The sequence below is a fragment of the Ovis canadensis genome, chromosome 9, assembly GCF_042477335.2.
Source record: "Ovis canadensis isolate MfBH-ARS-UI-01 breed Bighorn chromosome 9, ARS-UI_OviCan_v2, whole genome shotgun sequence".
In the NCBI taxonomy this organism is placed as follows: Eukaryota; Metazoa; Chordata; class Mammalia; order Artiodactyla; family Bovidae; genus Ovis; species Ovis canadensis.
Genome location: NC_091253.1, coordinates 27,203,832 through 27,227,782, shown reverse-complemented (window position 1 = coordinate 27,227,782; position 23,951 = coordinate 27,203,832). Strand labels below are relative to the sequence as shown.

The 23,951-nt window shown below is 52.7% G+C and overlaps 1 protein-coding gene across 1 annotated transcript in view; it reads right to left on the bottom strand.

Moving 5' to 3' along the window:
• COL22A1 (collagen type XXII alpha 1 chain) overlaps positions 1 to 23,951 on the bottom strand; it is a 224,743-nt gene that overhangs the window by 147,798 nt on the left and 52,994 nt on the right. The window contains exons 5-12 of the mRNA XM_069600933.1: positions 21,519 to 21,630; positions 19,187 to 19,310; positions 14,885 to 15,160; positions 13,094 to 13,174; positions 11,804 to 11,920; positions 9,283 to 9,327; positions 7,009 to 7,071; positions 2,484 to 2,522 (exon numbers count right to left, since the gene is read on the bottom strand). Coding sequence (XP_069457034.1) covers positions 2,484 to 2,522; positions 7,009 to 7,071; positions 9,283 to 9,327; positions 11,804 to 11,920; positions 13,094 to 13,174; positions 14,885 to 15,160; positions 19,187 to 19,310; positions 21,519 to 21,630 — 857 coding nt within the window. The remainder of the gene's footprint in view (positions 1 to 2,483; positions 2,523 to 7,008; positions 7,072 to 9,282; positions 9,328 to 11,803; positions 11,921 to 13,093; positions 13,175 to 14,884; positions 15,161 to 19,186; positions 19,311 to 21,518; positions 21,631 to 23,951) is intronic.

Below are 23,951 nucleotides of genomic sequence, written 5' to 3'. Positions count from 1 at the left end.
CTTGGTATTCTGCAACTGCTTTCGAGAGAATATTCAAGCAAAAAAGCCAGGCTATGAAGCTCTTTCCAAGGGCATGAGTCACCAGTGGCCTTCTCCCTGCCGTGGATTCAGTCATCCCCTTGACTCACTCTGGCCTCCTGCATCCTTGGAGGAGAGGCAGAGGCTCCAAGCTACAGAAGGTGGCCCCAGGGACTCGGGCTGGGGGTGGGCTGATGACCAAACCTCAGAACAGCCACCTGCAAGGGCCTTTATGCATCATCACACCCACTCCCTCGTTTCCCCTGATGAGGAAGCAGGGACCCAGAGATGGAGGTGACTCACCCCAAATCGCACAGCTCATATGTGGCAGAATCTAAACTCAGACTTTACTAAAAATGCCCAACTGCAAGAGAATGTCAACCGAGGACAGAGCCAGGCTTGCCAGAGCCTCTTCTGCCAGCGCCACGTGTGTGAGGAGGTGCCCCTGCGGGGCTCTGACAGCGCAGCTTCAGCTCTGAGGGGAGTGCTGCAGCCTGGACTCCAGGGCACCAGGGACGTGCCTCCAGGCATCAGGAGGAGGCTGCCTGACCTGAGCTCAACCAGAACGCACGGGGCAGAGATGCAGCTACCTCTCCCAGGAGAAGGGGCGCCCGTCAGTTTCTCCTGGCGACACCAACACACGAGAAGGACAGCACGTCACTCAGAGCTCAGGCTGGACCAGGACCCAGGCTGAGCCCCCTGACTTCAAGAGGGCTCCAGCAGCCCCAGGCCTGAGCCCGAGGAGCATCTGGATGTCCTGTTAATACCCTGTGCTCTGGCTCTGGGTCCTCAGGAACCAGCATGCTGGCAACTATCAAACCAAGTTCCAGCTGCGATGCTTTGAGCCTACACAGGAACCATGGAAGGCGGTCCATCAGCCCTGCTTCAGGCATCAGGAGACTAGACTCTGACAGCAGAGCTGAGAGCAGCGCCGGCCACCCAGGTCTGCGGGTGCAAAGCTCACGTTATGCTGTCTGCTCACGCCGTCTCCCCAACGGCTTTGTATTCTTGTGCAGTAGTTGCTATGTGTGTGTGCCTGTGCCTGCGCTTTTAATACAGGTAAAGAAAGAGAAGTTCATTGTGGAATCAGTGAAGACACAAAGGAATATAAGGGACAAAATAAAGACCCTCACAGCCTGGCCACCCACAGACAACCAGAGGTTAACAATGGGGATTTGCTTCCAGAATTAATCTGTGTCTCTTCCACACACGCACACGCGCACACACAACGCATGACTCACACTGCACAGATATTTTGCAACGTGTTTTAAAAATTAACAAAATATTATCTTCATTTTCTGGGTCATGAATTATCCTTCTAGATGGGACTATGCGTCCATAAGTGTTTTTGCGTTACGGAGCTGTGCCATTGTGTTACGGACCTGCACAACAAAGATGCATTCTACAGTGTTGTAGTTGTCGACAGAGCAACAGTTGTTTTCAGACTGGCTTATAGATTTCGCTGCAGGAAACGTGTGGCTCTGTACTTGTGCACAACCTCCATTTATCTCCTGAGAGTAAATCTCTAGACCTGAGCGAACGAAATAAAAGGTACTCTACAGAGAAAATGGGCTGGGCATGTGAGAGCTCTGTTTCCATAGTAACTTGACAGAGTGGCACCTGCTTTACATCATCAACCCTACTCAAGAGGTTGATGTGAGCCCCCCAGGGTCCAGTGCTCAGCGTCCCGAGTCTGCAAGTGCCCAGACTCTGAGAAAATAATCAACATGAATGTATGTTGCAAAGTCTTGCGGCTGTTCTCCTGAGAAACGGGAGATGTAGCTTTGATCACTGGTGTGAGTAGAAGATGGCATTTTTAGTGACTGTGTTTTATTGCTTCTTCTAGGCGGACACTTCAAGAAAGCATCCCCCTCTTTCCCAGGAGCTGTCGAGTGTGTGCATCATTGCCACAACGGATGAAGGTTAGAGAAGGTGCAGCAGCTGGGGAGCACATCACAGGCCTCCATCCCTCCGTCTGTCCTGCTGCTGCTGCCTGCCACTCTGTCCCTCCTCACCTTCCTTTTGTGCTTCTGCAACAATCTCCTGGCAATTCCCCAAGCTCCTCTGGTCTCCCCCCTCCTACTGGTACCTGCTATTCGAACGTTCTCAGCATGTCTGATCATGCACAGACTGTCCTTCCCATCACTGCAAACAAGCCTGGACAGGTTTTGATACTGAATGCCCAGCATGCTGGTCCTCAAACCACATCTGCAGCTCCGTATCCCACTTACCAGAAGCTCCATGAAGTACCCTGTGCTCTTAGGGTGGAGCATCCAGGACCTAGACAAGCCTTTCCCTCCTTGCACTTCACACTGAGGCACTCAGCAGGGAGACCTCTTCCCTCCCACCCAATTCTTACCAGCAGCATCACGGCACACACACCTCTCCTGAACCCAAGGCCCTCATCCTGGTCCTGGGCCACCTCCACGGCCCCTGGATGAGTGAGACAACGGGGAGGTGCTTACCTTTTCACCCTTTTCTCCTTGCACGAAAGGTCCTCTGCCCTGGAAGAGGAAAGCAGAAGGCAGAGGTTTGCTACAGAGCATCTCCATGGCATGGCGTCACACATGGTGAGCACGCCGGGATTCGAACAGCTGGCTGCTTTCTCATAAGCTCTGCTGAAGAACCTCTAAAAGTCATCTATCGTTCCCTGAGTGTTGATTCTCATGAGTTTTATTTCATTTTCCCAATGACTCAACATGACAGTAGCATTCTTTTTCCACATCAGCTTTTTAGAGATGTAATCTGTTGCTGTTTAGTCGCTAAGTCACATCCAACTCTTTGTGAACCCATGGACTATAACCCATCAGGCTCCTCTGTCCATGTGATTCTCCAGGCAAGAAGACTGGAGTGGGTTGCCATTTCCTTCTCCAGGGGATCTTCCTGACCCAGAGATCAAACCTGAGTCTCCTGCACTGGCAGGCAGATTCTTTACCACTGAGCCACCAGGGAAGCCCAAGATATAATCCACACAGCACATAATTCAGCTATTTACAATTCAATTTAGTACTTTTATAGACTTGTGCAACATCACCACAATCAATTTTAGAACATTTCATCACCCCCCAAAAAACCCATACCCATAGTTTTCGCTCCCCTTTTCCCTCACCCTCTGCTCTGGGAACAATCGGTCTGTTTCTTGTCTCTGTACTGCTAAGTCGCGTCAGTCGTGTCCGACTCTGTATGACCCCATAGACGGCCTCTTACCAGGCTCCCCCGTCCCTGGGATTCTCCAGGCAAGAACACTGGAGTGGGTTGCCATTTCCTTCTCCAATGCGTGAAAGTGAAAAGTGAAAGTGAAGTCGCTCCGTCGTGTCCGACTCCTAGCGACCCCATAGACTGCAGCCCACCAGGCTCCTCTGCCCATGGGATTTTCCAGGCAAGAGCACTGGAGAGGGGTGCCATCGCCTTCTCCATCCTGTCTCTGTAGGTTTGCCTATTCTAGACATTTTATATAAAGGAAATCACACAATATCCAGGCTTTTATGACCGGCTTCATAGCCAGTGTTTTCTTAGCAAAGTGTTTTCAAGGTTCACTCCCCTTATGGCCTGCATCAAACCTCATTCTATCGCAGAACGATATGATATTGCATGGCTAAGACACATTTTATTTATCCGTGCGTTAGGTGATGAACACTTGGGTTGTTTCTGCTGTTTGGTTATGATGAATAACGCCGCTATGAAAATCCGTGGACAAAGTTTTGTACAAGCACGTGTTTTCACTTCTCTTGGCTGTACACCAAGGAGCGGAACTGCTGGGTCTTGCGGCAATTTCGTGTTTAACCCTTTAAGGGGTGCCAGATGGTTTTTCAAAGCAGCTGCAGCATACTCGAGGGCTCCATTCCTCCGCACTCCCTGCTGCGTGCCGTTACTGCAGGCGGAGCACTGCCATCTCTAATCCTTGGTGATGACTTGTTTATCTCTCACCTCAATTCTCAGTACTGACTTCACATATTTAGGGGTTCTGTTCTTAGGTGCACACATGTTGATAATCGTTGCGTATTTCTGAAGGATCAACATTTTTATCATGATAAAATGCTCCTCTTTGTTTCTATTAACATTTTAAAGCCTACTCTCTGGTATGGCTATAGTCACTCCAATTTTTAATGTTTTCAACTTGCAGAATGTGTATTGGCCACAGTTTCATTTTCAATCTGTTTATGTATTTGAATCTAAAGTTTGTCTCCTCTAGACACAACACGGCTGGATCTTGCTTTTATGTCCAGTCTGAAAAATCTCTGCTTTTTAAATTAGTTTGTATAATCCATTTACAGGCAGTGCTGGCTTTGATATAGGCAGATTTACATACGCCATCTAACTTTCTGTCTTCTATGCCTCCTGACTTTGTTCCTTGTTTTCCTTCTTTATTAATCTTTCCTGTACTACATGAGTACGTTTTTACTGCAGTATTTTAACCTCTTTAAGAATATTTTCACTATACACTTTTAAATTATTTTTCTTGGAGGTTGTTTGAAGTTTACCGTGTATGTCTTAACTTTTCAAGATCAACCTCAGACTTACGCTAACTTACTTCCAATGAGACTGAGAAACATACTGCTATGTGACCTATTCCATCTCCCCACTTTTAGAGCTACTGTCGTTAACAAATACTTGTTAAGTACCCAGTGATACATTGCCATAATTATTACTTTGAAGTTGTCATCCCCTTACATTCTGACCTCAATTATTTTTGGTGATGAGTCAGCTGATGATGTTATTGGGCTTTCCTTCCACATCGTGACTCATTTTTCTTCCACTACTTTCCCATTTTTTGTTTTGTCTTTTAGCATTTTTTATTGATATTGTTTTCTTGGGCTCTAAAATCACTGCAGACGGTAACTGCAGTCATGGAACTGAAAGATGCTTGCTCTTTGGAAGACTCCTAGACAGCGTATTAAAAAGCAGAGACATTACTTTGCCAACAAAGGTCCATATAGTCAAAGTTATGGTTTTTCCAGTGGTCATGTATGGATGTGAGAGTTGGACCATAAAGAGGGCTGAGCACTGAATAACTGATGCTTTTGAATTATGGTTCTTGAGTAGACTCTTGAGAGTCCCTTGGATTGCAAGATCAAAGCAGTCAATCCTGAAGGAAATCAACCCTGAATATTCATTGAATGACTGATGCTGAAGTTGAAGCTCCAATACTTTGGCCACCTGATGTGAAGAGCTGACTCATTGGAAAAGACCGTGATGCTGGGAAAGATTGAGGGCAGGAGGAGAAGGGGACGACAGAGGATGAGACGGTTGGATGGCATCACCAACTCAATGGACATGAGTTTGAGCAAACTCTGAGAGACGGTGAAGGAGAGGGAGGCCTGGTGTGCTGCAGTCCATTGGGTTGCAAAGAGCTGGACACGACTTAGTGACTGAACAACAAATTGATACTATGATGTTTCTAAGGATGGATCTCCTTTTGCATTTCTTGACTGGAGTTCCTGAGGCTTTCTGAGTGTGTAGATGACTATGCTTCATCAAGTTTAGGATGTCTTTAGACATGATTTCTCTGATTACTTTTTATGCTCTTCTCCTGGTAACCATATTATGTGCCCACTGATCAACTTCACGGGCCCCCACATTTCTCTGAGGCTCTTCATTTCTATTCATTATTTTTTCTCTCTGATCTTCAGTTTAAGTAATCTCCGCTGATTTATTTTCAAGAATTCTGGCTCTTTCTTCCGCCAGTTCAAATCTGTTATACTTCTTATATTCTGTATTTGATGAGATATTGTCACAACACTCCCCTCCATTTCCTTCAGAAGTTTCCTTTAGTTCTTTGGATATGATTTAGTGCCTGCTTTGCAGGCTTTGTCTGTTAACTCTGACATCTGAGACCTCTCGCTGGCTGTTTCTGCTTTTTTTTCCCCGTGTATGAGTAAGATGGGTGTTTCACTAGCCCCCACCCTGTAACACTGATCTGAAGGTTAAGTGAGAAAGAATACTGTCAAACAGTATGACGCACACGGTTACACCAGCAGGTCTTCCTACTTCCCTGTTGTTCTGCACAGAGCAGGTGCTTCCTAGCCCTACAGGAGGCAGGTACACGGTGCGGGTGAAAGGCACAGCTCAGCGGGTGACCACAAGACTCAGATTAAAACAGGTTCAAATCTCGCCTCTGACACACGCAGGCTCCATGATAACAAGCATATCATACAAGTCTGAAGATCCTGTATCCTTCACATCAGAGAAGTGAAGAGACTATGTTCTGGGGTGGGATCAACTGGGAGATTGAGGTTGGCATATATACACTCTTGATACCAAGTCTAAAATAGATAACCAATGAGAACCTACTGTATGGCCCAAGGAACTCTATTCAATGCTCTGCGGTCACCTAAGTGGGAAGGAAATCCAAAAAAAGAAGGGATGCGTAAGGCTGATTTGCTCTGCTGTATACCAAAAACCAACCCAATACTGTAAATCAACCATATTCCAGTAAGAATTTAAAATAAGTGCTTCTGAGAAGTAAGGAGGATTCCCACACGAAGCACTGGTGAAGAAGGGCAGGCGGTACAGTTATCACTAAGAGCTCTCAGATGATGACATGAGAGGTGCTATCTGCCAGGCTAACTCGTCTAGGAGAGTGACTCTTCTCATCTGTCTTATCTTCAGGGAACCCCCTGAGCACAGAACCTAAAAGGAACTGGCTATACCCCTCTCATTCACTGACCACCTGCCACGGCTCAGGCATTTTATAGACAAAGCTGTTACTTTCTTTACTTTGCTAGTGGAGTAAGATGAGATTTTCAGAGGTTAAGAGACTAACCTCACAGTCAGGCAGCTAATGAAGGCTGGAGCCAAGGCCAGTGGCTGGGGCCCACCTGCTCTGAATCTGTGCCGTTGATGCTAGGAGATGCAGGGCCAACCGGAGCACAGGATTCCAGGGGTTGGGGGTGGAGTGGTGCGGGGTGGGGCCAGAGTGGCCGGGAGGCCCCCCATGCCCGGGGAGAGGGGCCCCCCGACACTAGCCACGGTGGAGAGGCCTTCACTCACCGTATCTCCTTTCTCTCCCTTGGGTCCAGGAGCGCCCGCCGGCCCAGTGGCTCCCACGTCTCCCTGAGGAGCAGAAACCAGAGACAGCAGCGGGTCAGGTCCTCCGGTCGGGCAAGGCTCCCCGACACCAGCTGCCCACGGCCCACCTTGCCCCCATTTCCTGGAAGCGACTGGTTTTGTCACTGCCAACTGCACCATGAGGCCAGGCTTCCCACCCTCGGAGAGGGGAGAAGCATCTGAATAACTTCCCCAACCTTCTAATTCCAGGAGCCCAGGGCAGCTTGAGACAGCAAGTTGGATGAAAGCCTCGCACGCTGGTCGCCGGGAGCGGGAATGGGAGATTCCACGCATCCTACCAGACCCAGCTCGGGCGGGGGCCCCAGGCATCCTGGAGCCCCCCGGCAGCTTCAGGGCCCCTCTGGCCCCGCTCCCCCACCCACTCTCCCGTCGCCCAGCCATGCCTCTTCCTGCTGCCTCTGAGTCCTGGGGACCCGGCTCCCTGTCACTCACAGGTACATCCTTGCACCCAGAGAGGGCCTGGGCGCCTGGGTCCATCAGGCCACACCTGTGGACATGACCTGAGTGACCTCTAGGTAAACGGAGCCAAGGGACTCACAAGTGTTCACGCAGCCTCCTAACTGTGGACAGGCTGGGACACAGATGAAGGGCCAGGACAGCTGACCAGCCGCGGGGCAGCCAGGCTCCCCTGCAGGCAGCGGGGCCTCTTCTCTCCTTGGAATCCCTCCCTCGCACCTTGCCTTCTTTCCCAGGGCCGGGGGGTGGGCTCTGCCACCCGCACAGCCCGGATCTGTTCCATCACAGCCCCGGTAAGGTTGCTCTGTGAACAGTCGCTGCTTCAGACAAACATTTTCTACTTAGAGGCTCACACCCTCAGATGGCTCTGCTCCTTTCTTTCATCTGACAGCCGAGGAGACAAGGTTACAGCCTGGGGGTACCCGAGCAGAAACCCTCACTCTCATCTTTGCAGAGAACACCGGGCACCCTGGATCTCAGAGCTGCTTGTGTGTGTGCACACGCGCATGTACGCCCGTGTGTGTGTGTCTTTGTGTGTGCGTGCATGCCTGTGTGTGTGTGTCTTTGTGTGTGCGTGCATGCCCGTGTGTGTGTGTCTTTGTGTGTGCGTGCACGCCCGTGTGTGTCTTTGTGTGTGCGTGCACGCCCGTGTGTGTCTTTGTGTGTGCGTGCATGCCCGTGTGTGTGTGTGTGAGTGCACACCCATGTGTGGTGTGTGCGTGTGCATGGACATGTGTGCACGCCCACATGTGTCTGTGTGTGTGTATGTGTGTGCACGCCCACGTGTGTCTGTGTGTGTCCTCTCCATTCTAGGAGACTGGGGGCAGAGGGGAGCAGGGTGAAAGGAGGGGAAGTGACGGAGATACACAGAGGAAGGAAGAAGGGAAAAGGGACCTTGGCAGGCGCTCCACGGTGGTTCACTAAATATGAACATCACCCATGCAGGTGAGGGAGGGGGAGAGGGAAAGAAAGGGGGAGGGGGAAAGTGAGGTAGGGAGGAAGGAAGGGAGGCACCCCTGTGTCTCCACGCTTACACTCAGCCCCTCTTTCTGACACCAGACCAGGTGATGATCACTGGGTCACACTGACCTCTGCCCTCAGCCACTGTATGACCCACCCCCAGAGGCAATCCACATATTTCCAGGTCTCAGCTTTCTGAGACCAAAACCGTGATGGAAGATGACAGCCCCGTCCTGCCCCATAAATACTGTGAACCTGGGCAGTGGTGAAGAGAGAAGAGGCTGGGCCCTGAATGAGGAAGGGGGAGCCCCCGGGGAGACACCAGGCTTTGAGCAATTGATGAGCTTGGAAAACGAGCACAAAAATAATTCCAACCAATTTAAACAAACAGATCGCAGGTGCTAAACAGACTGTTTAAAGCCCAACCCCCAAAGTTTCTGGAATATAGGGCCTGAAAGGATGGATGAAAGGTTAGCTGACCACAGAGAACTGAAGCTGCTGGAGCAAACAGGATCTGAGCCTGGGCGTGCGAGTTCCACCTCCTTCTAGCTCCCACTGTCAAGCTGAGAGATGATACTTCTGAGCTGTGAAGAGACTCAAAGGTTCTGAACGTCATGGCACTTGCTCTGCTCTTCCATCTCAACAAGCTCAGAAGAAAAACCCCACAGGACAGTAAACTAACACACCACTGTTTTGGTTACTTTTTTTTTCTTTCTTACAAAGAGAGCAAATCAAAAGATCCTCAGGCTCAAAGGACTCATCTGCAGCTCCAGTACTGACCTTTGGGCCGGGGAGTCCCACGGGGCCATCGAAGCCCTTCTCACCCTAAAGGAAGAAAGACAAAAGAAACAAGTAAGGCTCTGTCTTGATTTCCCCCTTCTCTCTTCACCGGTGGGTGATCCCGGGCACAGGCTCGTAAGCCAGTCTCTTAGGTAAGCCACATGCTGATCAGTGAGCTGGACAGAGTTCATGGCAGCTGAGAGCTCCTGATCCCAAACTGCCAACCTGCATGGCAAGCTGGGACCTGGCCTTCAAATACAGCTACTGGTGGAGAGATCATCCATCAATCGACAGATGCCAGCCTCAAACTCTGGGGAGCATCACCCAGTAATCCATTCCATCCATCGCTTCATACCCTGCCTGGATCCCACCTTCCCACCAACTCAATCATTATTTAATACAGTGGCTGAAAATACACACATGAAACGATGCATTCTTTGCCATCTGGAATTTACAAGCTTATGGAAGTAGAGACAAGCAGACAGTCTTCATCCAGGGTGATAACTGCCAGGGTAGGTGGAAGAAGAGGGAGAGAAAAGGGTCATAATGTCATGCAAATAGCAGGTGCTGAACAGATAATTTCTGAACTGAACGGATGGATGTGAATAATGGAGGGAAGGATACAAGGAGGGAGGGAGCCAAAAGGAGGGGAAGGGAGGAGCAGGGAAGTGGAGGACAGGTGGAAGGAAGGAGGAAAATCAGGCAATAATATTATGAGAAAAGGATTTTCTGAGGATGTCTTGAAAGAAGAGCAGGCATTAGCCAGATAAAAAGGCTGGAGGGGGAAAAGGTGTTCTAGGCAGAACCTTCATATGCAAACTGCAGAAGTCAAGGAGGACCTTGCCCCCTCCACGGGACACGACGCTCCTGCCTGCCTGGAGACTGGGAGGGGAACATGGAGTGAAATGAGGCAAGAAGGGCAACTGGAGCTGAGGGGCCGCACAGAGCAGAGGCAGCTGGGGCAGGGGATCCAGAGGCCGAGCCGAGGAGGTCAGTGGCCATCCAGCGGGTGTCTGTGAGCTGGGGGCAGGGAAGGTGGGTGCTAAGAGAAGGTGGAAGCTTGCTTGACTCGACTTCCCCTCGGGGGTCCCAGCCATGGCAGGGATCCGGGGAACCCTGACCTGGGCAGAGCCTCACTGGCCGCCCTCCCTGGCACAGTCTGCATGCCGGTGCGCCAAACCTCACATTGCTGCAGTTACCCTTCTCATTTGGGGTTTTTAATGGAAAACAAAGACTCCAAAGGATCTGGGTTTGGATGGTTGCTTTTGTTATGACATTGATGGGTGAGAATATGATCAGCATGTTGTCCGTGGCCTGAAGCCCTGAGCGTGCCCAGGGTGCCGTAGAGGAGGAAGAGCCCTGCCCGGCACCCTGTGGGCACCCACTCTGACTCCCTCCCTGGCTTCTATCAATCAGAACCCAGCACCAGGCCAGAGGCGCCCCACTTCACCGACTCCCCAGGAAAGCTTCAGCTCACAGCAAGACTGGGGTGGCTCCTCGAGGTCTCCCAGCAGGTAGGGCCATGGTCTGACCACCCCACCTGACTGAGAGGTCCTGAGGGGCCCTCTGGGAGGAAAGAAGAAAGGCGAGAGTGAGGGAGAACAGAGGAGAGGGAAGGTGGTAGGGAAGAGAGGCTGCCATGATGGGCAGGCTTAATGAAACACATCTTTTGGGAAATTCTTAAAGTGTGTTTATTCCAAGTAACCTCAATCACCACTTTGTATGCTGGCCTGTCTCCCAAGACCCCTGTAAAGTCGGGGGGCACCCGCCGCGTGCCAGTCCCGAGCTGGGAGGGGTAGACAGAGCGATGGCTATGCCGAACACTGGAGATGGAGGGCCCTGGGGCCACCCAGGGCAGAGCCTAGAGCAGAGCCTCATGGAGACCAACTCCAATTTGTCATCCTGGTGTTATTTGTTCTGCTCCGACAGTGGAAATTTTTTTTTATTAAGAAGGCTGCTGGTCTACAGGAAAACAACAGATGAAGGCCCCAGGCATCCAAGAAGACATTTCATCCAGACAAACAGGAGGTGGTGGTGCTAGTCAGAAATGCACTGGGTTTTAAAACAAGAAGCGCTAAACTCCATTCCTACATACATTTAGATTACACAGCAAGGCCAACAGAGCACAGAGGGATGAGGATGGACCCCACAGAGCCACCTGAACCCTCTGCCGCTGCCCTGCTGACACTTATTCTCAAAGCAAATATGGCTGTTCAGTTACACAGGAGTTGAAGAGGACACCAAGAGGCAGAGAAACTTTGGGAAGACATCATTAACTTCAGGAAAATGTTCATCCCAGTGGGGTCTGAGGGGCTCCCCTCCCAAGGCCCACAGAGATCCAGAGGAAGTCCCGGGAGAAAGGATGGTTCCCAGACCCGAGAGCTGCCTGGAGCCCGGGGTCATCCTGCCCTGGCAGCCCACGTGCATGATGGGAAATTCCCAGCTCCACTGCTAGTTCTGTGAGCTCTGGACCCACTGAGCTCTGGGGCCCCAGGCCTGCGGCTGAGGGTGGACTGTGTACCTTTTCTCCAGGTGGGCAGGAGCAGTTGATGGTCTTCAAAAACCCGATCTGCTCACTGCCGGAGGTGGGAGGCGGCTGGGGCGGGGGGGAGGGTTCCGTCAGCACGGTCACCTGACACTGGGAGGAAGCACAGCGGTCAGAACCTGGCTTCTTGTCCAGCACCCTGGAGTGCTTCCCTGTCCAGGCAAAGGGGAGCTGGGAATCCTGAGGAGGCCGGAGCCTGAGCAGGACAGGCAAGTATCTGACTGTAGGTCCTGGCACCCCGAGACCTCAGAGTCAGATGGGCATGGAGTCAGATGAGCCAACGGGTCTCGCTCAGCCCCTCCACTGGCCTCTCAGCAGCCTACGGGAACCGCTTATCACCTCTGAGCCTCAGTGTTAACCTCCGCAAAATGGGGACAAGGGCATTTCCGTCATAATGCAGTGAGAAGGGTTTAGTGGGACTGAACTGAAGTATCGAGCTCAGAGTCTGGAAACCAGGAGCCAGCCAAATGCTGGATAATGACTTACTTCTCCCCTTCCCTCCCTTCTTTCCCCCTTCCCTTCCCCTCCACTGCCTCGCTCGTTGCCTCCCTTTGCTCTCTCCTAATTTAATCTGTCCTCCTCCCTTCCCTCCCTCTCCTTTCTCAACCGCCGGGCTCATCTGACTCTGCAGCCCCACCTCTGACAACGACCGCCTCTGGGTGCCTGTGCCCGACGGTTGTCCTGAGACAGGACATGCTGACCGGGTGCTCACTGTACTCAGGACCTGGGCCGGCCGAGCACAGAATGGGGATTTTAGCCTTTAGCCCCACAAGGCAGGACTACCGAAGCATCCTCGGGATGGGTCCTCGGCAAACAGAGTGGAGAGGAGGCACCTGGGTGGAGGCAGAGGTGGGGAGGGCCCAGGACAGGCAGAACCGCAGAGGGTCCAGGCACAGCAGGCAGTCTGGGCCGGCCCGCTGTTCCCGACCCCGAGCTGCCTCCCCAGTCCTGCTGATGAGCCCTGAGCACTGGCAGCACCAAAGCCCTTCTCTCCTAGGGACACGCGGCCAGCCTCTGCCCCTCACCACCCAGAGCTGGGCCCCCAGGGCAGCTGACTGAGGCCAGAGGGACCTGCTCCCCCAACCCAGGCCCCACCCGACCCGGAACTGGAGCCCCTGGTAATGACCACCAGGCTCCCTCCCAGGCCGCACTCTGATGGCAGGTGTCCTGATTCTGCTCCCAGACCCTGGACACCGCCTCCCCAGGGGGTCACGGGGAGGAAGTCAGGGCCTGTCCCCCCACCCCCCGGGCAGAGTCTCTGCTCACCGGACCGGAGGGGATGTCACAGCAGGTCTCCAGTTCCGCGTGTCGGGAGTCACAGTAAATCACGACCCGCTGGAGGTCAAACTGGGAGGGGAAGTGAAGTCAGAGGATGAGTTTGGGGGGCTCAGAACCCAGGCTCCCCCCTGGTATCAGGCAGGCCCCGCTCAGGGATCTGGTCCACTTCCTCCTTGGGGTCCTGTGTGGTGGTCTGACTCTGAGCTGAATGTCAGAGGGAGCCAAAGTGTCATCTACCAACATCCCATCCTTCCAAAAGTGCAAGCCCCGCGTGCAAGGAGCGAGTGAGCACAGGCTAGGAGCAGTGTCTCCTGCTTTCTGTGAGCCAGGCCCTAGCACGCCCCTCCTCTCCCCGCTCAATGCCACTGTGCTCACTATAGGCCGGGCTGTGACGTGGTCACCAACGGTCTCCAAAGCTTCAGCATGTTCCCCTTTTTGACTCGTCAGCAGCTCCACAGAGTGTCTTAACTGAACTTTTTTCATATCACAAATCTGCTTCTATCACTGTCTTCAATCCCACTGTGCCCCTTAATATAAAGGGGCTCTATTACCCCATTTTCTCCAAGAAAGCACATCTGAAGAGATACCAGCATATTCAAACCCCAATACCTGTTGGTTATGATGGTAAAACACCAAGGCAATCTAAATACCCACCAACAGAAGAACAAATAAGCAAAATGTACACGAAAACACAGTATTATGAAGCAGCTAAAAGGAATAAAAGCTTAGACACACAATTTTGAGAGGAAAAAAACAGTATGTGACTGTGTTGTACATACATTTCAAAACATCCAGCACACGTCCAACAACGCTACATTCGATCACAGAAATGCAAATACATGGGGGGAAAAAAGAGATGGCTTTGGGAAGAGCTAGCTATCCCAGATCATGATTTGTTCACACCTTGGCAAGTGGGGGACACTTCCGGTCAGAAGGATAGAGTGACTTTAGTTTGAAGACGGTGCATGTGTGTGTGTGTGCGTGTGTGTGTGTGTATGTGTGTGTATGTGTGTGTGTAGGTGTCAGAAAGCACCTCTAGAGGGGAAAATACATTAAAGGAAGAAGGAAAAGAGAGAAAAGGAGGAGGAAAAACAAAGAAAGAAGAATGATGGAATGAAGATGGAAGGACAGCTCTTTCCAGCTACTGAATCATTCCCGGTGAACATCCCGGGATAGTTGAATGAGGATGCTTTTTACTTGTTTCCCACATACTTGCCTATATTTTCCTAATTTCCCACAATCAGAGAAGGGAAAAGAGTCTATTTAAATGTAAAGGAAACTATATAACTACCTACCCATCGATTTTGCCTACACTTATAGGTAGACGCGGCTCAGAAGTAAAGAATCTGCCTGCAACGCAGGGGACACAGAAGATGTGGGTTTAATCCCTGGGTCGGGAAGATTCCCCGGAGGAGGGCATAGCGACCCACTCCAGTATTCTTGCCTGGAGAATCCCATAGACAGAGGAGCCTGGTGGGCCACAGTCCATGGGGTCACACAAGAGTCGGACGTGACTCTGCCTGGCGAGTGTGAGTGTGATATGGAGACACATGAGCCACATTCCCAGCGCAGAGCACAGCGCCCGGCACACAGGAGGCGCTCGGCATACACGCTAAATGAGCAAGTGGCTAGCTCACTGAACGAGTGAATGACGGGACCTGGCAGTGTTCTGGGCCGGGGCCCTCCCTCCTACGACGGCCCGAGTGATACAGGCAGGCGTGGGGGCACGCGGCTCCTGCGGCCCCTGCACTGAGGTGACCCCGTGACCCCGGAACTCACGTCAACAGGCACGCTGTCGTAGAGGCGCTTGCCGATCGCCGTCTTGCCCTGGATGTCGATGTTCTCCCGCTCCTCGAGGGGCAGCGTCTGCACCAGCGCGCAGTCGACGTACAGGGAGGCGTGCTGGGCCTGCACGCTCAGGGCCACCTTGTGCCAGTCCCGGTCGAAGAGGTCGTGGACCCGGGGGCCCCGGAAGACCACCCTGACGGCGTCCTTCATGGCGCCAACGGCGCTGTACTCCACGGCCTTGTTCTCGCCGTCCAGCCGGATGGACACCTGCGGAGGACGGCACCGGGGGCCCGTGAGCTGCCTGGGCCCGAGGCGGAGAGGACAGCGGGGAGGGGAGGCCGCAGAGTCAGGCCCCGGCCGCAACCCTCCCCAGCCGGTCAGCCTCAGCGGCCCCCTCACTGCGATGCGATGGCTGACAGCTACCTTGTACACTGTTCCCAACCTTGTACTGGAAGACTTGAGCTCACACGTTAATCCAGGGGTCAAACTCTCAAATGCCGAGAGGGGCCAAGCCGGTAAGAGCACATTTGTAAACCTGCAAGTGTGGATGAGGCTTGAGCTGTGAGACCTACCAGAAACCGCCAGTGGTTTCAGCGTCCTTTAAAAGCCCAGAGAACAAGACTGTTTCCAGGTGCCAGGTGCCAGGCTGTGATCCATCCACTAACCTGCCACTAACCTGCTCTCTCTCTCACCTTGAGGATAAAAATGAAGCCCCAGCAAAATACAGGGAACTTGCCCTTCTTATTCACTGGATTACCCCCATGTTGCCTTTTGTAAAATGCCTGGAAAGCTCTGGAGGAAACTTTTACTTTCCTCCTACACCCAAACTGGCAAATCACTTTTAAGCTGCGTGACCTCAGGCAGGTTATTTAACCTCTCTGTGCTATTTCTTCATTTGTAAAATAGCACCAATGATAGAGCTGACTTCATAGAGCTGTTACAGGGATTAAATGAATTTACAGATATGTAAAACATTCACAGTGCTTGTTATAAGTCAAGCGCTGTTCCACATATCAACTATAATAAATCAAGCGAGTTCAAAGACATCCCTGCAGCGCAGCCTTCTCTGAGACACACACATAACTGGATTCTAGCCTGGTCATTTGCTCTCACATCCTCAGGCATGTTGATTTATTTTTTCATAGCACTTTGGGTCAGTATATGAAAGTATCTCATTCACTTATTTGGTCCATCTGTTTCTTGCCTGCCCCACCCCATCTTTTTAAGCAGGCACTCTGTCTCTGTCACTCATTTCTTTAACCCCAGTAGCTAGGACAACCAACACACGCCACACAGTAGCACTTAACAGAAAGGGAATGAATGAATGGGAGCTCTGAGGTTAAAGGAAGGAGCCCACTGCTCTGCAGATCAGCCAGTGTTCAGGACACCACCCAGGTGTTCTGGTTCCCCTGTCTGGGCTCCACGTGGGCTCAGTTCAGCCAAGGGGGACCTAAGATTTATTATTTTTTGCACTGTCTGGTGGTATGTTACAATTATAGTGAGAAATAAAACTATGAACCCCTAATAACCTGAAACTTCTCATGTGCTGTGCTTAGTCACTCAGTTGTGTCCAACTCTTAGCAACTCCATGGACTGCCGCCCGCCAGGTTCCTCTGTCCATGGGGATTCTCCAGGCAAGAATACTCGAGTGTGTTGCCATGCCCTCCTCCTGAAACTTCGCATGCATATAATCTAATACTTGTGATTAAACCTAGTCTGCTACTTCTTGCAATTGGCTTCACCTGTTTGAGCCCTGAATCCCTGAGGACCTGGGGAGCTTCATGAGGCCATGAGTTTTTCTCCAATGTTTCCATTTCTTCCAACACGATACAGAGCACAGGAAGGCCTGTCAGGACCAAGTCCTGCGTCTACCAATCTGAGCCAGGAGGCCTCAGGAAGAAAACCCACGGGTCGGATCTGTCAGCAAACCCTGCCGATTCTATTTTCAAAATATATGCCCAGAATCCGATTTCTCCCCAGTTCCCCATGATCACTTGGTCTAAGTCAGCCTCATCCCTCGCCAAGAGGACAACGGTCTCCCAGGCTCCCTGTTCCAGGCCTGCCCACCTTCCAGGGCCTGGTCTCAGGTCCCTGCACTGGCCACCCACCCGGTCAGGAGCCTCATCTCTAAGTATGCCCCCCTCCACCCCTGCTCCAGGGCCAGCCTCCTTCCTGGCCCTTTATCAGACCTGGAATGAGTGAGCGCCCCTCAGTTTCTCCCAATGACATGCCAGTGGTCAAGAGAGGCTACATGGGGTCACGGAGGTAAATATAGCTACACGGTTACATGTCTACAGGTCCAAGAACACACAGCGAGGCGGCTCGCAACACTGCTCAGAGCTCATCTGCTGCTTGGCTTCTGCCCACTTTCCCTGGGTCCGGCCAGGATTCCCCAGGGCATGCTTGGGGTGGCCATCGTGGCGTTTCCAGGGAAGGGTCAACCCCGAGGCTGGTTCGACAGAACAGGACTGCCAGGTGCCTCTCCGAAAGGCAGGTTCTGACTGCGCACGGCTCTGCAGGATCCCAGCCTGGGGCGCATTCAGACAGAAGAGGAGGGGGTGGAAATGGCCGAGGGAGCACGCAGCCCTGCAAACGCCACGAAGGAAGAGGACCCAGACGGCGGGGGCAGTGTGCGCTCACCCACAGGAATGTCATGGCAGGCGCCCAGGCCCACAGCACCGGACCCCGCGGTGCCAGAGATGTGCATGTCTGCAGACGGTGGATGGGGGTCACGGTGCACTGCCTGCTCTCTGCAAAAACAGCCTCCGGAGCAGACGCTCACCTCTGTCCAGCCTCCTGCGCTCAGGAAATCAAGCCAGGGCAGCCAAGCCTGACCGTGCTCTGCATCCCAGTCTGACTGGGGATGCTGTGGCAGTGTCATTCCACAGGACTAGCTGATGGGGACCAGAGCCAGCAGGGCACATTGGTCAAGAGACAGACTTGGAGTTCAACCACCTGGGTTCCAGTCCCACCTCCCCCCATCATGACCTACGAATGCCAGGCAGATGCTGAAGCTCACTGCGATGGTAACAGCAGAGCCTATTCATGGGGTGTCTCCAATGGCTCAGATGACAAAGAATCTGCCTGTGATGCAGGAGACCTGGGTTTGATCCCTGGGCCAGGAAGAGGCCCTGGAGAAGGAAATAGCAGAGGAGCCTGGCAGGCTACAGTCCACGGGGTCGCAAAGAGTCAGACACGACTGAGCGACTACCCTTTTCACAGTTTTCACAGGGTGGTTATGAGAACTGAAGAAGGATCTCCGAAGCTGTCGGAACAAGCCTGGGCTCCTACTGACTGTGTGTGAGTATGGGTACAACGTGTGCTCGGGGTCAGGGCTCAGCTTCAACCTTGGGAAGGGAACTCACCACCATGAAGCAAGTCCCCTCTCAGCGAGCAGCCCGTGAGAGTGGCTGCTGTGGTCCTGTGGCTTGAGCATGCTTTTGTTTTGTTTCAACCCCAAATGAAAATACATCAGTGTCTCCCAGATGAAGATGGGTCATGTGTTGATACAGCTCATATGTCGTCAAGAGGGGACAAGGGTGAATGATAGACACAGTTGGTCCATGAGCTCTGAGAACAAGGGGTTTGAGAGGTGCATCTCAGATGAATGCATCGTGCTGACGGTCTGCGTCTGGAGAGAGGCAGGCCCCCACTCGGCTCCTGCTACCGCTGACTGTCCCAGCTTCACAGGGATGAGAACCAGAATGCACCCGATGTGGGCAAAGACAGGCTGCAGAGCTCCATTCAAGGTCAAACCAAGGACGACCATAAAAACCCCATTACACATCAGGCAGCACCGTAGATGCTTTACAGACATCACTCTGTACGATGCCTCCAACAACCACTGACGGGAGGTGCTCTGTGTCCCGACTAAGAACATCAGGACTCGGAAAGCCAGCGTGGCCCTGAGCCCACACCAAGAAAGGACCAGACACAAAGTCTGAGCCCCAGTCATGCCAACTCTGAGCAGGTTTCTTCCACCGCATCATGAACATGCTGCTAATGGAGCACGTGCTCCCCAGCTGGACTGAGGGTCCCTGAGGCAGCAGCTAGGCCTCCAGCCCAGCAGGGTGCTGGGTGCTTGGCCATCAGGGAGAAATGAGGCTGCAGTCCCCCCGTGGGACTCCGGGTCCCCCAGGGGTGTCCCAGTCTCTGCAGGTGCCCTGGGCTTGGATACACTGGACTCTCCATTTTCAGGGCCCAAGACAGGGACCCGTGGAGAAAACAGCGGTGCTGCCCTGCCCATGAGGAGGAGACAGACGCCCGCACTGGGACACGGCGGGCGGCTCGCACCTGCGGGATGCCGTACTGGTCGATGACCTGCCAGATATACCAGTCTTCTCTCCGGGACGATTTCCTGAGCCGGAAGGTGGTGACAAAGGCATACTCATCAGGCAAGCCTTGCGGGAACACGTCCCTGGAGGGAGACAAGAGACAGACACCACTAGGCTGAGGGCAGAGGCTGCAAAGGAAGCCCACGCACCCCAGGGTCACTGAGTCTTGCCACGCTGACCTCGTGGATTTCTGAAGTCCACCTCCCCCCCCCCCCCCGTCTTCACTGCCTCTTCCTTCCAGCAGTGCCTCCACACAACTCTTTCTGAGCCCTGCCTTGGCCCCTTCAAATCTACCTGCTCCCCTCCAGGGCTCACCTGCTTCCATCTCTCCAAAATCAGTGAGAGATGCTACCCTGCCTCCTGCCCTGGGGTCAGATGCAGCCGACTGTGCCAGCCCTCACCTCTCCCTGCCTGCTGCCCCCAGCAAGGCCGCACAGGGGTGTCTTATCCTGCCTGGTTGCTGCCCCACATCACAGGACACCCTCCATCCCCTACAGAGCGTGGGGGCCAGCTTTCATCTGGGGAAGTCTTTCAACCCCATCAGCTCCAGCCCAGACAGCCCTACAAGGCAGGCACACTGCCCTTTCCCGACAGCATCCCAATGGAGCGTGGCTCCCCGCCAGAGTCAGGGGCGTGCAGAGCTGTGCCACTCCTGTCCTAGCTGAGGGCGGCTGGGCTGTCAGGGCAAAACTTCTGGGGCTCAGTGGCCCAGTAGAGGCTCCCCCCCAGAGACTGGCTGGTCTCCAGAGCGCCCCTCATCACTATCAGCTGTTGCCCTGCACACCCTGCTCAGAGGCACTGCCTTCTGCACTGGAGCAGGTAGAGGCTGTCTGGTCCAACAGCCAGGATGGGAAATGAGGGGGCGTCTGGCTTCCTGGTTCTCAGACTCGTGGACCCTCAGGGACCCTTGGTTTGGCTGTAGGAGCTGCGAGCAAAGACTGGTCCTCCCTCTGTGATTCTCGGGTCTCAGATCTGAGCCGCGAGTCGGCCCTGCTGCTCAGAGTCGTTCTCTGAGCTTGGGTTTCACCCTGGATCACACCCCGGCACTGGGAGCAGCGCCCATCACTTCCCTGGGCCTCCCCCGGAGTCAGGGCCACCCCGGTCTCTGCCCATGGGAGGGTCTGCACAGACATGGGCTTGGGAGCCTTGGACGGACGCTGCCCTTCACCTCCTTTTTCATCTTATTGCATCAGTGAAGCCTACTCTGCTATGGAGTTTCTAAACACACTTACATCTCAACACACACGTTTGTGTAACATGGACTGCAGCCTACCAGGCTCCTCCATCCATGGGATTTTCCAGGCAAGAGTACTGGAGTGCACTGCCATTTCCTTCTCCAGGGGATCTTCCCAACCCAGGGACTGAACCCACATCTCTCGCATCTCCTGCACTGCCAGGTGGATTCTTTACCTATTGAGCCACCTGGGAAGCCCGTGTATGTATCTATGTATTCATAACTGTATCTACATCTGTTTATACACAGGCATGCCTGGTTTTGCTTTAGCTTTACAAAGATACTGTGTTTAGCTACTGCTTTAGCTTTGAAGATACTGTGTTTTTTTAAAATGGAAGACTGGTGGCTACTCTGCACCAAGCAAGTCCATTGCTGCCGTTGTCACACAGCATTCTCTTTTAATTACGGTATGTACATTGTTTTGTTAGACATGATGCTGTTGCACACTTCACAGACTACAGTTCGGTGTAAACGTAGCTTTGATACACACTGGGAAACCAAAAGATTTGTGACTTGTTTTGTTTTGACATTCAATTTACTGTGGTGGTCTGGAACCAAAGCTGTAGTAACTTAAGGGCATGCTCCTATCTCTATCTCTGTCACTACCTTCCTGTAAATCTAGCAAGAGACTAAGACTTTTCCTTTGGCTGTGTATACACACACAGATATACAAGAGAAGGTAAAGGGAGTGGCATTGGAGGACTGGAGTTTGAGGTCAACTTCTGCTTCCTAGGACTGAGATTTTGAACAGGTTACTGTCCCATTTTGAGACCAAAAAAAAAAAAAAATGCATGAGTGAATGGAGGATGGACACCAAATCCATATGGAGAGGTGACCGGGAGGACCAGGGAACCAGTAACATCACTGGAAACAGATCAATTAAGAAACGGGGAATTTCCGGGGTCAGTGATATGGACGTTTCATCGCAAGGTGACCTCACCAGGCACTCTGGAGGCTAAACCCCTACCCAGTGCTTAGCGAGCAACCAAGCTCACTGGCTGCTTCCCGCCCTCGCTAAGGGGTCCAGGGCAGGTCTGGGGCAGAAGCCAGCACTCACTCGGTCCTCTGCACCACAGGGAAGGATCCCATCCGGACGTAGGAGCTCTGCGCCCCGTTCTCTCTCTCCCCCAAGAGCGTCTTCACACTGAACAAGTCCATCAGGTCAAAACCTGTCCAAAGAGATGAGAGGCACATCAGAGAGAAGACAACTGTGTCCGTGATACCGCAGGAACGGAAAGGTGTCTTTCGCTTTGTTTTGGCTCCAAGAGAGGACCTTGCTCACTGGTCATGGGAAGTAGTGGGAAAGACATGATCTTGGGTTCAGGGGAGCTGGCGGGACAAGGCGGGGCATCCAGGTCAGTCACGTATCTGTGTGATGCCGAGCAGCGACATAACCCACAGGAGCCTGGGCGCTTGGTTGTGACAGAAGGTTGACAGGCCACCTGAGGCCGTCCTAAGGACACCAGGTGGCCACTCAACGCAGGGTAGGAAGCTGACTCAGCAGGTCGGTTGTTCCTCAGGATTCTGCATCACCAGCCACAATCCTGACCCACGACCCTCTACAAAACTGCCTGGACCAGCGTGGGGGGCTGGCTTGAGTCCTGCAGATAACGGTCCTCAGATAAGCCCAACCACAACGCCCACACGGACACATCAGTGGGATGCATCGGCCTGACACCGCGTCCCCGGAGCAGGAAGGGCTCCCGGCTGGTGAAGGGAGGCCCTCACCCGTCTCCGCATCCCCAGGGCGAACGTGCCGCTCAGCATCAGCAGCACCAAACCCATGGTTCTTCAGGAAGATTCCTCTGTCTCCAGCACTCTGAGGTGCAGCCACAGGAAACAGGAAATGAACTCTCACATTAGGGTGATTAAAACATCTTCTACCACAAAATTCTGTCCTAAGAGATGACTGACTCATCCAACTTGTATTCTTGAGAGCCTGTCTATTCCCAGCTCTGCACAAGGAGCTGCAAGGACAGAAAGCACTGACCTCTGACCGAGAGTCTGAGCAGCAGCAGAGCCAGACCAACCTGCGCTGACCCTGCAAGTGAAACTGTTAGTCTCCCCCTCGTGTCTGACTCTTTGCCGCTCCATGGGCTGCAGCCCCGCCAGGCTCCTCTGTTCATGGGACTCTCCAGGCCAGAAAATACTGGAGTGGGTTTTTCCATTTCTTCCTGCTCACGAGGTCTTAGCTATGTGACCTGAGGCAGGGTGCCTGACGTCTCTGAGCATCCATTTCTTCATCTGCAGAAAGGGGACTGTCTTTGCATGCGTCTCACAGGGTTGTGGTGAAGCTTGCATGATACAGTACAGAGCTCATCATACAGAGCCTGACATGCAGTGAAAGATCCATGAAATAGTTTTCATATTAATTACTTCCCCTGACAATGACTGCAGTCTCTTATCCCACTACATCTGTCCATGGATTTCATTTATTCATTCAATATGTATATTTTGAGAGCCTGCTCTGAGCCAAGCACATGTCAGCACTGGCAACAAGCTTGGAGAACTGGCCCCCAGAGGTTCCCAAGAGAGTGAGTTTAAAATCCAGCAGGCACGTGCCTGATGCCCACACAGCAAGGTGCCAGGGCTGAGCAGGAGAGAGTCCTGCTCCTTCCCTTCACAGCGCCATCCCTCTTCCTGGAAACTTCCACCTTCAGTTTGGTTTCCCTGTAGTAGTTATTTGTGAGAGAACAACAACAAAAAAGACTTCAAAAAGCAAACATATGCTCTACTGCCTAATTCCACTTTCACTGGTTTCCATGAATAAAAACAAAGACTTAAACACCACAAAACTGAACAACAAGCAATTAACGAGGTGGCAGCAAAGGGCACAGAGAAAAAGATGAATTGCCTGCAATAAATAAAGGCCGGGAAGGAAAATGAAAAATGTTCTGAGGTAAGCAGACTCGAATGTGATGCACCGAGAGATAAAGAGGCAATTGTTTAACGCAGAAAGTGCGAGGGGGCACCTCCCTGAAGTCGTGGACTCAGCTGAAGCAAATGGCATCAGGGACACCGTGACCACCGCCCAGTGTCCTTCAAAGGTCTGCGAGGGACCGAGCTCCGCTGGACGCCCTGGGCATGAGAGTCACTTCCAGGTCTTTAGGGGGTCTGGCCGAGGTGCACACAGTGTGTGTCTGAGGAGGAAGCTGAGCAATCGGGGGGTGGGGGGTGGGGCCTGATCTGATTCATGCTTCCATCCCTGAAAAAGGATGGAATCTGCTGTTGTTCTTAACTGAGGCTCCACTTGTGGAAAGAGGGAAGGAGAGAAGAAAGGAATTCTCTAAACCACTCAGGGCTTTCTACGTCTTACAATGCCCCATTGGCTGCTCAGATTTCAGTAGTCAATAGGACAAAATTCCCAACGTGCCTCCCACTACCTGAAGTCTACTGTGCACAGAGAAATGCGCACAGAGGTGGGCAGTGTCCGTATAGTGGGTAGATGGGAAGAAGGGAGATGTCTGGGCTTGTATGGGAGCACATGGAG